We start from the raw sequence: 14036 nt of genomic DNA, 5'->3' as shown, positions 1-14036 counted from the left end.
TATCACTTGTGTACAGTAGGAGATGCTATTCTCAAAGCAATTGTCTTTCTTTGATCCATTTGAGATTGTGTGTATCGGTTCAGTATAAGTCTTGAAGTCAAGCCTCTTTGTCTCCGACTATCCGAGCGGAAAGAAAGACATGTCAGTCTTTCCAGGACGAATCTATCCACAGAGCTCCCTCACCTTCCCTCCAAGTGTCCATGCCAATTCAGAAAACAGATCACCTTCCACCCCTCCTGCTGTTTCTTCGATGCTACCTCGTCTCTGTCAAACACACGCTTCAACTGGCTGAAAGGATCAAGTAGCTGTCGTTACTTACATCTCCTCTGCTCCACATTCCGCCATGTCCCTTCTGCTCCTCAGGTGCCGTAGAGTCTCTACGACGATCTGACACACTCGCGAGCGCAGCGATGCCCAATCAGCTTTGTCATCTTCTGTCAGGGTCGACCCTCGAGCACTTGAGCCTTCCGTCGGCTCTTCAACCATGATGACCGAGTCGTCCACTGATTCGACCTCATGCCTCGCCTCTGATTCCATGTCGTACCTGAGCAGAGTCTCTGACTCACTGGCACAGGGCAAGTGATTCACCTTGAAACCTCATCTTCGAGTTGCAAGATGATGTAATCATCCTAAAGTCAAGGGTGAATACAAGGCCACTGATTCCCTCCCAACAGATCAAGAACCTCGTCGTCGAAGAAGAACTCTGAAGTTGATGCAAACGCCTCGTTGTTCGTCAGGTCCAAAGTGATGCTGTGTTTCCTGCTCTTGCTTGAGTTTTCTACATTCACACTTATATCCTTTTGCTCGTGCACAGCCCCAGCTCCGGTCTCGACTGTGAAATCTTTCATGTCACTCTCTCAATCACGAGAGAGGATGTTTCAGTACCGCGTGAGGCCAGTTTGAGCTTGTTCCTCATCCGCAACTCCGTCCCCGACACTGAAAAGTTTTAGAGACGATCGTTTCATGACAGTTTGCTTGCTCACCCTCGAAGATTTTGCTCGACGATTTCTGGAGATCAAGGATCAGCTTCTTAAAAGTTGTAAGACAAGTTTTACATCCATGGATGCTCTTCTTGTCGGCAGGCTCTGCCTTGTTTGCTTCTCGATGTTTGCAGATCTTGATCTAGGCTGTTGAAAGTAGAAAGACTTCTTCTTCTTCGACCAATACCCCAAACTCAAGGTGGCTGACATGCTTCTTGGGTGATTTTCAACCGACAAGGTGCTGTCGTCTGACTTGTGGCTATGTCTCCAAGTAGCAAAGTCAAAATCTTCCAAGCAAACCGTTGAAACTTCTGTCTGTGTGGTCCGCGCATGAGCAAGTTCATCTTGCTCGTCATGATGCATCTGTTGTTGCGACGGTCACTCTCCTAGCATTCAGAGAACGGGAGGAGGACCAAGGAAAGGAGAGGAGCAAAACGAGGAGGAAGAAGCTAGGGGAGCATTCAGAGAAGAGAAGGGAGGAAGGTGATGGATGGTCCACTGACTTCGAGCTCCTTGGAGATGGAAGAAGGCAGCGCAGGAGGAGTAGACTCGGGCCTCAAGTACTTGCGCTGATTCTTGCTCGCCGGATCGCATCGCCGACTTTCCCCCATCTACACTGGCAGCCGTCAGAACCGCCCTCGAAGCACAAGGTGACGTTCCTGTTTCTCTCGGCATAGCCCTTTGCAGCTGACGTTGAGCTCGCACCATGGGAGCTTTCGCTCTCAACCTCGATGTCTACTTTGTCAACCTGACTAGCATGTACTGCCTCCTGTCTTCGCCGCCAGACCCTTTGGATCGCGGGTTTCTTCATGGTGCCACTGAAAGTTCCCTTGATGACCTCCTGTGTCTGCTCTGCAGAGTCCTCGACATGAGGAGCAGCGACAACGTGTACTCTCATCCTCGAGGACGCGTCACTGCCCTCCTGCCTCACGAAGCTCGGGGGATCTATCGGGGTTGGCAGAGTAGAGCGGATGATACATCCTCCCCGGAAAGCCATCGGGATGATGGTGAGGTGGAGCTCAAAGCCTTAGGGTTGATGATACCAGGTATCAGGTACTCGTGTGCAAAGGTATCAGGGTTCAGGTATGCTGCTCTCAAGAGTCGAGCTGCGGCATCGAACGAGCTACAGAACCTCCATCGCCCTGATGCCTTTGGAATGTTTTCAGAAGGAGCTGAACTCGAAGCATAAGGGAAGAGGGGACGAAAGAGAGATAGAATGGGGGGGGAGTTGACGGTTGCGGGGGAGGGAGGGAGCAGAGATTGAGTGGGGACAAGGAGGAGCGGGATCGGAAGCGGGGCAGGAGGGCAGGGAGAGAGGGAGGGAAGCGAATGTCGCAGGGAACCAGAGGCCGAAGGGGTGAGGGAGGGAGGGAGGGAGGGAGAGGCAGATCAAGTTCAAGTGGATGGGGAAGGGACAACTATGCAGAGGGTTGCGACAGGAAGGATAGCACCACGTGGGGAAGACAATGAAGAAATAGGCGGTTAGCGTCAGGGATAGAAGTTTTTGGGAAGGGACAAGTAGGAGGAAGATCTCGAGTACCAGGAGGAGCTCGATGCTGTAATCAGTTGAAGATGGTTGAAGGAGGAGGAGCATCTCAGAAAACGATTTGCTAGCGGGAGAGAGGGGCATGGAGCGCACGACAGAGCTTGCAAGGGAAGACATGAGAATGATACATGTAAGCTTCTTTCAAGTTTGCCCAGTGGGTTTCGATGAGTTCTATGCGACAAGTGATGACACAGTGAATGGTCATGAAGGTGTAACTTGTTGACATTGTGTGTTTGCAGTTTTCTTTGCTGATACATCCGGTAGAGGATGCCGAACAGAGAAGGAGGTTCTGCTGTTCCAAGTCGTTCTTCGACAGAAACCTGTCACCCACACACCATCCATCGCCTGCAAGTGGCCATCATCAAGTCAGAAGCTCGATCGACACATTGCATGAGGACAAAGGCGATGCAGCACTTCGTAGCCTACGAGGTGATCTGCTCGCTGTCCGCCCACGGGTCGCACCCGAGTCTCAAGTGGCAGGTCTGGCATCGCTACAACGAGTTCAGGGAGTTCAGGGACCGCCTCGTCCAGATCAATCCGAAGTCGTTTGCCGACTTGCAGTTCCCTCCGAAACGATGGTTCTCAGGCATGTCAGAAGCGACGGTAGATGAGAGGAAGGCTGGCCTTGAGAAGTACTTGGAGGATGCTATACAGAGATGTGAGAAGGAGGACGAGGCATTTGTTTTCGACGCTTTCTTAGAGATCAGCAAGCACAACCGCCCACCGCAAACGAATCAGCTGACAGACAGGAGGGAAAAGCATCTACGACTGGAGACAGACTCTGTCAATCATAACACGACTGAAGACATCATGTTTGCTGAGAACATCCGGCGCTGCGACACGTTGACGAGGATGCACGATAGAAAGCCCTCTCCTCCCGCTCGAATTCCGGGGTTCAACCAGAATGGAAGTGAAGCATGATTAAAGTTAATTTTGACTCGATCTTCACCGTTTCTATGAGTGGGGCTGTCAGTCTTTCCTCTTCCATCAACATACGTGCAACCTTGATCTTCTTCTTGTGCCGTGACAACTGTCATAAGAAGTCAGCGCAAGTGACCACAGCAGCAGTCAACCCACCACCCGCTTCTTGGGCTTCTTGTACAGCTTTCTCCTTGGCCCTTCACACGCATTGTCATCCCTCAGCCTCCTTCTCGCTATCTCCCTACCTCTGCGCTTTGCGTATCGCACTCTCTTCCTGCCCTTGGGCTTCACCAGCATGGGAGTGCAGATTTTCTGCAGCAGAGGGTAAGAAGCAGTTATGAAGGAGGGAGGGAGGGAGGGAGGGAGAGAGGGGAGAGGGAGAGGGAGAGGGAGAGGGAGAGGGAGAGGGAGAGGGAGAGGGAGGAGTTTCATAAGCAGCTCACTGATGTTGCTGCCTCGTGGATTTCCCTCTTCCTCTGCTTCAAGGGCTGGAACTCAAGTGTCAGGATGAAAAGATCCCAACCGAAGCTTCCTCCTTTTTACCTGGATCTCGTACTTTTGCCGGGCATGAGTGATCGCCATCTCCTCAGCCTGTCAACGGCTGTCACGTCAAGAAACTCGTCAGAGCGTCGGGGAGTCTTTGACTGACTTTGATCGGGTCGAATGGCTTTCCCTTGGCATCTGCCAGCTGCTTGCACATGACGTAGTACGCGGTAGCATACTCAGTCATGAGCTCTTCCCTGATCGCAGCCTGGAGGTCCATGGTATCCATGAGACATCTCAACAAGAGAACGAGTGACAGGACCTGTTTTGCCTTCTCTTGCATCTTCTTCTCTCTCTTCTTCTCCAGCCACCACTTCACGGCCACGTCTTCGCTGACCAACATATCTCCAATGTTCGTCTGCAGTCGAGGTCACTGGGGGAACGTCGTTGGCAGTGTGCAGCTTGCCTTGCAGTACTTGGCAAGTTCTCTGTTCGTCTTCACATGGAGCGGAGCTTCTCTGTTGATTTTTCACGATTGGAGGAGGGAGTAAGGGTATGGGAGGCAGCACCTTGTCTCGTTGGCTTGCTCCAGCGCGTATCGGATCTCAGTAAACTGCATGAAAAGTTTACATCTTGCAGAGAGTTCCACTTTCTTGCTCGACCTCATCAATCCCCAAGACTTGGTCAGTAGGATTCGGGAGGCAAAGAGCCTGCAAGCATGAAACGCATTGATACCATGCAAGCACATGAGAATCGAGGAGTGGCGCTTGTTACCTCCGCCTGCTCTCGTATCTGCCTGATGACTGACCCCGTCCCATTGTAATGAATCGTGTTCTTGCTCACAGCCGTCAGTGAATGCTGCAGTTTCCTCAACTTCCTGCTGTCCCCTATCGCAAACCCATCAGTCGTAAGCTGTTTTACGTCCCATATCTTCTTTGCATAGTGCTTGCGAGCTAATTCTCCGATCTCTGACATGATTTTGGATACAATCTTCTTGTCCTTGGCGAGCATGGCTGACCGGAGAACATCGATCTTGCTGTGCATCTCTGAAGTCAGAGGGCTCATACTACTTGGAACGGCCTGATCCGAAACCTTCTGCAATCGCTGCAGGCGCATCTCTTGAGTTTTTGAGATGGAAGTCTCTTCTGTGTTGGAGCTCGGAGCGGCACTGTGTTTCACTCTCGTCAAGGTCTTCACAGACTTTCCCTTCGACTTCGTCCTTGTCTTCTTCAATCTCCTCCCTGTGTCCGAATTGCCACTCTCATCGTGACTTGGTCTTCCGCCTCGTAGCCATAGGCGCGTCCCTCCATGAAGAGCTAGCTCAATCGACCTTTGCGGCGCCTCTGAATTCCCCGCTACGTTGCAACTTCTTGAGTTGTCATGCGAGGGAAAGAGAGCTAAAGCAATCATCGCTTTTAAACACCAGATCCATATCTTGACACCCATCGCCATGCTGTCAAGAAACTGTTTTCATCGGATCTGTTTTGCCATGGTTAAAACTGCGGAGAATCGTCATCTCCTTTGTAATCTCCACATTTTCATCTCCATCTCCATCCCATCCCCATCATACCTTCATCCTTACCTTCATCGTCGTCATTATTAGCTCGAACATCATTATCTTAATCATCTACATCGCCACTCCACCACCACCACCTCCTCCTCCATTCACGCACCTTTTGAGGCTGGAACAATCTCAGAGTATCGCACCTAGAGCTGACGGCAGAGATAAACGGGCCTGGGCACTATCAGTTGATGTTTGTAATCGAAACCACGATCCATCATGAAGACAAGAACAAGATCATCGGTCTCAAAAGACCCGGACATCATTGGAAAGGGCAAAGAGAATCGCAATCATGCCTTCAAGTACATCACAAGTTGCTGTCAAGCCTCTCCGTCTCCGTCTCATCATCGTCTCCATCATTTGCATCATCATGATAATCTGAATCATCATCATCATCTCAATCATCATCTCAATCATCACCACCAACTCCTCCTCCATCTCTATTGTCATCATCATCATCATCATCATCATCCCGCCTCGTCTCCCCATTCTCCTTCGCCTTACTGGCTTCTGGCCTCCCCCCCCCCCCGCCATGAGCCGGATCTTTTCTTATTTCTGCCCTTATCTCTTATTCCTCTATCTACTAATCCCTGAGTAGATCGTAGAGTTCTGCCTTTTCGATAGCTTCAAGTTCGGGGCCCTTCCGACACTGTCACTGTCCCGGGCCGCGACAGGCTCAGTGACTGAAGCCTGGAAATGGGCAATCATCAATTTCCGGGCAATCATCAATTTCCCGGTCAACAAAATTTTTATGTGCGGCTCGAACTCAGGCGGTTATCCCCCCCAGCAACAAAAAGGCAAGCAAGGTAAAAACAGAGAGAGCAGATCGCCAAGGTTTCTTCTCAGAAGGTTGGGTTTGCTGCAAGCGACCTTGTCAACCTACCCCCTGCTACTGTATATATACCACCACTGCCACCCCTGCCACCCTTCTCCGGAGTTCCCCCCCTGCCCCCCACCCTGCTGTCAGTAGTCAGTAGTAGTGTGATCGGAGATTGCGGTATACCCCCACCCCCTTTCATCACCTCTATTCCACCCCTCCTTGCCCCTTACACCCTGTCCCTCATGAACCTCTCCGAATTGCTCCCTTCCGCCATGGTTGGTGGACGGCATTGAGCCCATCCCTTAGCCCCGCAGAGAGCGCCTCCTGTCCTTTGGCATGCCAACGGCTGCGCTTGCCTCGTGTAGTCCTCGTCGTCTGGTCGTCTGGTCGTCTCGTCCGCTATGCCCCTGCTTCTTGTCAGTACCAGCAGCTCGCTTCTGTACAGTGCAGCCGGGCCGCACCTTCTTCCAAGCTGCGGCCGAGGGCGACTCCTCCACAACATGGGTATGAAATGCTCGCATACCCATGTTGTGTCTCCATCTCAGCTTGCCCGGGGTCTTTGCTGCCCACCCATCTCACCTTGAGCCTCGGGACTGATGTGACGCCAGCCATCAGTGACAGCTCGGAACCTGCTCTGCCGTTGTGTCAGAGCTCATAGGATCCGAGCCCGAGTCAGACAGAGGTTTACCGAAACGAAAGGACAGTTGTCTACCTGGTACTCGCGTTCGAAGCTGACTTCTCCTGGATAGCCCAGGATACGCTACTCCTGTGGTGGCTTACAAGCTGAAGAGGACGTGTGAATCTTGTCAAGCACAACCCGTTGGAAGCTGCCTGCTTGCGTGCGAGGACGGGGCTCTTCTTGCCTGAGAGAGAGCAAGGCTTCCTCTCCAAGCTCTCATCGGGTGTTCAACTTCTAAGTAAGAGGGAAGCTTGTCAGCTTCCAAGGAGACAACACCCCTACTTCTTTCAGCCCAGAGACGGTACTCCTACCTCCTTCTTCCAAGCTATGAAACCATCGTCGTCAAGGCCAGGCGGTCATCTTCCCCTCTCGTGTGTGTGAGCCACGTCTGTTTGCTGCCCCAGTGCCACACCAGTGTGTGTCGGCTTGTCTTGTTTGTTGTGACGGTGTAAGAATAAAGAGAGATAGATGTCCTCCTGTCACACTGCTTTCCTCTTAGTAGAGACAGTCCAGGGCAAGTTTCGAAGTTCTTGTTGCCGCCGCATTGACGGCCCGGCGGTGAGCTACGCTGAAGGTTCGGCGGCGTCGTGCAAACTGCGGCCTCGGGGTGTGATGGGGGCCCGTCACGGCGTTGTGATCCATCGCATGTCCGACGGCGATGATCATGTGACCTGCCTTGGTGGGGCCCGTGAGAGTCTTTACTCAAAGTTGAGTTAAAGATCAGTACGAGGCCCAATCAGGAGAGTCGGGGCAGTCGCAGGCCAGTATGTTGGGCCGATGGACTGGGCCGGGCCGGGTGGGGCGTGCCCCGGGCGCGGCCGCCCGGCCCTGTCCGTCACCCGGGCCGGGCCGACTCGAGCCGCAGACTCACTGAGTCAGGCGTGGCGGCGCGGCGGGCGCCGTGACTGGTCCGGTCACCGGGTGGTGTCACCGTCGTGGCACGGTGGCACCACCAGGGCCGGGCAGGGTCCGCCGGGCTCGAACTCAGGCGGTTATCCCCCCCCCCCCCCCAGCAACAAAAAGGCAAGCAAGGTAAAAACAGAGAGAGCAGATCGCCACAAGTTCTTTTCAGCAAGAGTGTTTGATTTGCTGCAAGCGACCTTGTCGCTCTCTCCCCTGCTACTGCACATATACCACCACTGCCTCCCTCCTACTCTATCTCTAGCCTTGCATATGTGCCAGTAAACTTGACAACTCCCCACCCTCCCCCACCCCCCTCCGCACCCTGCTGAGAGTACTTGATATCAGTGTCGGTTGCCAGTTGCGGCTGCTGTCGTGATTGGAGATAGCGGTATACCCCCACCCCGTTTCATCACCTCTATTCCACCCCTCCTTGCCCCTTACACCCTGTCCCCCATGAACCTCTCCGAATTTCTCCCTTCCGCCATGGTTGGTGGACGGCGTTGAGCCCATCCCTTAGCGTCTGACCGCAAAGAGCGCCTCCTGTCCTTTGGCATGCCAACGGCTGCGCTTGCCTCGTGTGATCCTCGTCGTCTGGTCGTCTGGTCGTCTCGTCGTCTGGTCGTCTGGTCCTCCCGTCCTCTCGTCCTCTCGTCCTCTCGTCCGCTATGCCCCTGCTTCTTGTCAGTGCCAGAAGCTCGCTTATGTACAGTGCAGCCGGGCCGCACCTTCCTCCAAGCTGCGGCCGAGGGCGACTCCTCCGAGGTAGAGAGGGTGTGTCGGGATGTGAGTAAGAGGACGAATGCAATGCTTGCATACCCATGTTGTGTCTCCATCTCAGCTTGCCCGGGGTCTTTGCTGCCCACCCATCTCACCTTGAGCCTCGGGACTGATGTGACGCCAGCCATCAGTGACAGCTCGGAACCTGCTCTGCCGTTGTGTCAGAGCTCATAGGATCCGCGCCCGAGTCAGACAGAGGTTTACCGAAACGAAAGGACAGTTGTCTACCTGGTACTCGCGTTCGAAGCTGACTTCTCCTGGATAGCCCAGGATACGCTACTCCAGTGTGAATCTGCTGAAAAGGACCTCTCTCGAGGTCGTCGTCGCAGGAAGAGCGTACCCGTGTGGTGGCTTACAAGCTGAAGAGGACGTGTGAATCTTGTCAAGTGCAACCCGTTGGAAGCTGCCTGCTTGCGTGCGAGGACGGGGCTCTTCTTGCCTGAGAGAGAGAGACCACTTGTCAGCTTCCAAGGAGACAACACCCCTACTTCTTTCAGCCCAGAGACGGTACTCCTACCTCGTTCTTCCAAGCTATGAAACCATCGTCGTCAAGGCCAGGCGGTCATCTTCCCCTCTCGTGTGTGTGAGCCACGTCTGTTTGCTGCCCCAGTGCCACACCAGTGTGTGTCGGCTTGTCTTGTTTGTTGTGACGGTGTAAGAATAAAGAGAGATAGATGTCCTCCTGTCACACTGCTTTCCTCTTAGTAGAGACAGTCCAGGGCAAGTTTCGAAGTTCTTGTTGCCGCCGCATTGACGGCCCGGCGGTGAGCTACGCTGAAGGTTCGGCGGCGTCGTGCAAACTGCGGCCTCGGGGTGTGATGGGGGCCCGTTGTGATCCATCGCATGTCCGACGGCGATGATCATGTCACAGTGACCTGCCTTGGTGGGGCCCGTGAGAGTCTTTACTCAAAGTTGAGTTAAAGATCAGTACGAGGCCCAATCAGGAGAGTCGGGGCAGTCGCAGGCCAGTATGTTGGGCCGATGGACTGGGCCGGGTGGGGCGTGCCCCGGGCGCGGCCGCCCGGCCCTGTCCGTCACCCGGGCCGGGCCGACTCGAGCCGCAGACTCACTGAGTCAGGCGTGGCGGCGCGGCGGGCGCCGTGACTGGTCCGGTCACCGGGTGGTGTCACCGTCGTGGCACGGTCACCACCAGGGCCGGGCAGGGTCCGCCGGGCTCGAACTCAGGCGGTTATCCCCCCCCCCCCCCCAGCAACAAAAAGGCAAGCAAGGTAAAAACAGAGAGAGCAGATCGCCACAAGTTCTTTTCAGCAAGAGTGTTTGATTTGCTGCAAGCGACCTTGTCGCTCTCTCCCCTGCTACTGCAGATATACCACCACTGCCTCCCTCCTACTCTATCTCTAGCCTTGCATATGTGCCAGTAAACTTGACAACTCCCCACCCTCCCCCACCCCCCTCCGCACCCTGCTGAGAGTACTTGATATCAGTGTCGGTTGCCAGTTGCGGCTGCTGTCGTGATTGGAGATAGCGGTATACCCCCACCCCGTTTCATCACCTCTATTCCACCCCTCCTTGCCCCTTACACCCTGTCCCCCATGAACCTCTCCGAATTGCTCCCTTCCGCCATGGTTGGTGGACGGCATTGAGCCCATCCCTTAGCCCCGCAGAGAGCGCCTCCTGTCCTTTGGCATGCCAACGGCTGCGCTTGCCTCGTGTGATCCTCGTCGTCTGGTCGTCTGGTCGTCTCGTCGTCTGGTCGTCTCGTCCTCCCGTCCTCCCGTCCTCTCGTCCTCTCGTCCTCTCGTCCTCTCGTCCGCTATGCCCCTGCTTCTTGTCAGTGCCAGAAGCTCGCTTATGTACAGTGCAGCCGGGCCGCACCTTCCTCCAAGCTGCGGCCGAGGGCGACTCCTCCGAGGTAGAGAGGGTGTGTCGGGATGTGAGTAAGAGGACGAATGCAATGCTTGCATACCCATGTTGTGTCTCCATCTCAGCTTGCCCGGGGTCTTTGCTGCCCACCCATCTCACCTTGAGCCTCGGGACTGATGTGACGCCAGCCATCAGTGACAGCTCGGAACCTGCTCTGCCGTTGTGTCAGAGCTCATAGGATCCGCGCCCGAGTCAGACAGAGGTTTACCGAAACGAAAGGTCAGTTGTTTTCTACCTGGTACTCGCGTTCGAAGCTGACTTCTCCTGGATAGCCCAGGATACGCTACTCCAGTGTGAATCTGCTGAAAAGGACCTCTCTCGAGGTCGTCGTCGCAGGAAGAGCGTACCCGTGTGGTGGCTTACAAGCTGAAGAGGACGTGTGAATCTTGTCAAGCAGAGAGCAATGCTTCCTTTCGATGGAGGCTTAACCCGTTTTGCTTCTTTTAGCCTATATAAGGATCAGCCTTCAAAGCTAGAAGGGTCTGCTTCTTCTACCCTACACCTTGATGATGTGATCCAGCGAAGGTGCCTTGCCGAGCATTCGCTGTAGATGTCTGAAACCCCTAAAGCTTCGGGGTGTGACAGCATCGAACGTCATGGTTATTAATCGTCATATCAGTCCCGGGGCGCAAGGTGAAACTACTCGGGCTCAAAGGCAAGTTGAGCTGGAGCAGAGGTATACTGTATACACTATGAGTTGATGTAGCGGCATGGTCGCTTGCTGTCCTCGTACCGTACTGATTTTTAACTTAACTTTGAGTAAAAGATGGCGGCCTCTTCGACCCTAATTTTTACTGAATTCGCTACAAGTAATTTTACTCTATGACACGGCAACCGCCTGGTCACTCGGGCCCGGGCCCGCGGGGTAATCCGATGATCCAACTGATTACATCGCTGACTTACGTCGGTTAACTACGTCTCCCCGGACACAGCAACGCCAGGAACACACCGCTTCAATGAGATACGGGTCTTTACTGCCCGTCCGGGTACAAGATGATGGGCAACTTACTCGGAGCAATCGCTTTACGCATTGTTCCCCTTACCCTTGACAGTTGGAGCCCTCCACCCCCTTGAGCAACGTTATCAAGATCAGTCTCACCCCCTGTGCCTCTACCTGCTCATCATCGTCCCCGACATATACCTAGTGCAAGCAAAAGCAGACACAACAGAAATGGCATCTGTAAGTGGACAGAAACGCGCAAGTCAGAACCACAAGACAAGAAACTTGACCTTGGAGGATGTCCGCAGCCTCTTCGTCATGAGGCAGAAGGAGGCTTGTGACTTGCTGGTGAAAATCATCTTTTGATGATCTGTGTCTCGTTTGAAACTCATTCCTCATGTAGGGCTTTTCTACCACGACGATGAAGCATGTCTGTAGAAGATTGGGAATCAAGAAGTGGCCTTACTCACGAATCCGACCAAAAATTTTCAATGTACAGCACAACTCAAGTATCAGCCCAGAGCTGACAGGCTGCAAGTATCCTCCCACTGTGTTAGTCCCCTCGCTGCCGAGCCCAGAGAAATCCCTGCAGGGTCACAAGCACCAAGAAGAATCGTTGCTCCAGGGCAGCTTCACAACGCAGGATTGGTTCCAGGAAGCCTTAGAGCATGTGGAGAGTTGTACGAGGCTTCATGTTCGAGTGAACAAACTGATTTAACGACACTGAGTGCTGCAATAAACAAATTTTGTGGATCTCTTCACAAAACTTCTCATTTCTTGCTTGAGTTCGTACCCACCTGGCAACGGAGCCCAACCGCAACTGTAGCAGCCCAGCAGTCTTTCCTCCCCCATCATTACTTATCAGCACTGGTGGCCTCCTGTAGGACTGTACGCTGTGTTTTCCGAGTTTAGTGGCCGGCGGATGCGAACAGAGAAACTACAACCGTAGATGGTCTCTCGGCTTCGAAACTTGGGACGTGGCAGGCGGCCCAGATGGCAGACTCGGCACTGTCAGAGGCCTGAGGCCTCTAGACTTGTCAGAGGCCTCTAGACTCGTCGCCATCAGTGTCAGCCTTGCCATCTTGATCTTAAACGGTCTTGGCACTCACTGCAAGCCACTGGCCACCCCAGGCTTTCTGGCCCAGTGGGCCGAAGTGAGTGAAGTAATTGTGATCCGTAGTGTCTGGGTGAAGGAGAAGGACCTGCCGGGGTCAGGCGGCCCTGGCCTCCTCGACTCAGGCTCCTCAGTGAACAGTGTGCCCGGCGCAGCTGACTCCGGCCGGGCTGTCTTTGAAAAACATGATAACATCCATAACCAGAGGTATAAAATTCCGTCATTCACCCTTGAATTTCCACAGCTTTTATTATTCTTACCGAGGTGGGTGGTCACATTTATTTTTGCGTTCTACTGGATAGATCTCCTTTATATGTCCTGAGAGATCCGACGACACTGCGGGGGAGGAGGATGGTCGGGGAAGGGAGGAGAGGAGGTTGCAAGGGAGGGGAGGGGAGGGAACGAGATGATAAAGAGAGGAGTGAGTGAGTGAGTGAGTGATGGAAGCAGAGAGCTTCATGTCAGGCCCAGTGCTGTTTTGACTCTCGTTGTCATGCAGGCCTACCTCCTCCTCCTCCTCCTCCTCCTCCTCCTCGCGCTCGCTCGCAGCTTCCTTTTGCCAGCTCTTTAGCAGCGATCTCCGATGGGTTCGTCCCTTCATTGCGTATCGCCGTTCCCTCACCAGATTCTCTCAGCGTCTCGCAACGCCTTCGTCCTGCTGCTGCTGTCCCTGCAGTCCGTCACTGCCTTCCTGTTCCTCCCCGTTCCTGTCCGACTCCAAACGCGCTCAAGATGTACAGGAGGAGGCCGGACAGCGTCTAACCTACGCCATGCGGCAAGTGCGCCAAGGAGAGGGAGGGGAGCGACCGCCCTGCAGTGCAAGGCTGCGGCAGGAGAGGAGAGGGTGGTGATAGTAGGAGGAGGGATTTCAGGGCTTGCCTGTGCAGTGGAGCTGCAGGAGCGCGGGATCCCATTTGTGGTGAGCTCTGCCGCCATGTTGATGACGTTCTGACGCGTTGAAGATCCTGGAGGAGAGCGAGGAGGTGGGGGGAAGGATAAGAACGGACAAAGTGGACGGATTCCTCCTGGATCGAGGGTGAGGACCTGAGGAGCGGAGAGGAGGAGGAAGAGGTGGTGGTGGTGGTGGTGGTGGTGGTGGTGGTGGTGGTGGTGGTGGAGAGGAGAACGATGACTTTGCTTTAGTTTCCAGATCTTTCTAACGTCCTATCCTGAATGTCTTCGCTTCTTCGACTATAAGCAGCTCCAGCTCCAACCTTTTTATCCTGGTAGAGCTCGACCCTAGGGAGTTATTCACTCACATTGTTGTAGGTGCCATGGTGCGCCATGCTGATACTTTCCATCTCTTTACCGACCCTCTCCGGTGAGAGGAAGGAGAAGGGAGGAGGGGAAGGGGGAGAAGGCGGGAGAAGGGAAAAGGGAGGGGGAGGGGGAGGGGGAGGGGGAGAGGGGAGAGGGGAGAGGGGAGAG

The 14036-nt window shown here is 54.1% G+C and overlaps 4 protein-coding genes across 4 annotated transcripts; 1 reads left to right on the top strand and 3 right to left on the bottom strand.

Moving 5' to 3' along the window:
• Positions 1-162: 162 nt before the first annotated feature.
• Positions 163-848, bottom strand: GUITHDRAFT_148456 (hypothetical protein; the record flags this gene model as incomplete). The annotated part of the gene is made up of 5 exons (XM_005819594.1): positions 163-183; positions 225-288; positions 320-544; positions 589-629; positions 684-848. 5 exons carry the CDS (start codon positions 846-848, stop codon positions 163-165), a joined length of 516 nt encoding a protein of 171 aa, XP_005819651.1.
• A 1915-nt stretch (positions 849-2763) lies between these two features.
• On the top strand, positions 2764-3467 carry GUITHDRAFT_156262 (hypothetical protein). Its single transcript, XM_005819593.1, has one exon. It carries the CDS (start codon positions 2794-2796, stop codon positions 3445-3447), a length of 654 nt encoding a protein of 217 aa, XP_005819650.1. The 5' UTR covers positions 2764-2793; the 3' UTR covers positions 3448-3467.
• A 127-nt stretch (positions 3468-3594) lies between these two features.
• GUITHDRAFT_148454 (hypothetical protein) lies at positions 3595-5382 on the bottom strand (the record flags this gene model as incomplete). The annotated part of the gene is made up of 9 exons (XM_005819592.1): positions 3595-3644; positions 3693-3759; positions 3891-3935; positions 3991-4038; positions 4097-4198; positions 4253-4322; positions 4500-4543; positions 4593-4640; positions 4705-5382. 9 exons carry the CDS (start codon positions 5380-5382, stop codon positions 3595-3597), a joined length of 1152 nt encoding a protein of 383 aa, XP_005819649.1.
• Positions 5383-10250: 4868 nt separating this feature from the next.
• Positions 10251-11022, bottom strand: GUITHDRAFT_156261 (hypothetical protein). Its single transcript, XM_005819591.1, has 3 exons — positions 10827-11022; positions 10683-10773; positions 10251-10564 (listed from the first exon to the last, which is right to left on the bottom strand). The coding sequence occupies exons 2-3, from the start codon at positions 10684-10686 to the stop codon at positions 10284-10286; spliced, it is 285 nt and encodes a 94-aa protein (XP_005819648.1). The 5' UTR covers positions 10687-10773; positions 10827-11022; the 3' UTR covers positions 10251-10283.
• Between the last annotated feature and the right edge of the window lie 3014 nt (positions 11023-14036).

The sequence above is a fragment of the Guillardia theta genome (assembly GCF_000315625.1).
Source record: "Guillardia theta CCMP2712 unplaced genomic scaffold GUITHscaffold_215, whole genome shotgun sequence".
Classification (NCBI taxonomy): Eukaryota; class Cryptophyceae; order Pyrenomonadales; family Geminigeraceae; genus Guillardia; species Guillardia theta.
Note: the sequence above shows the minus strand (reverse complement) of the source record. Positions and strands in the feature narration are given on the sequence as shown.

Excerpts from the sequence above, each read along its gene's own strand:
- GUITHDRAFT_156262 (XM_005819593.1), top strand. The coding sequence starts at position 2,794 with ATGCCGAACAGAGAAGGAGGTTCTGCTGTTCCAAGTCGTTCTTCGACA.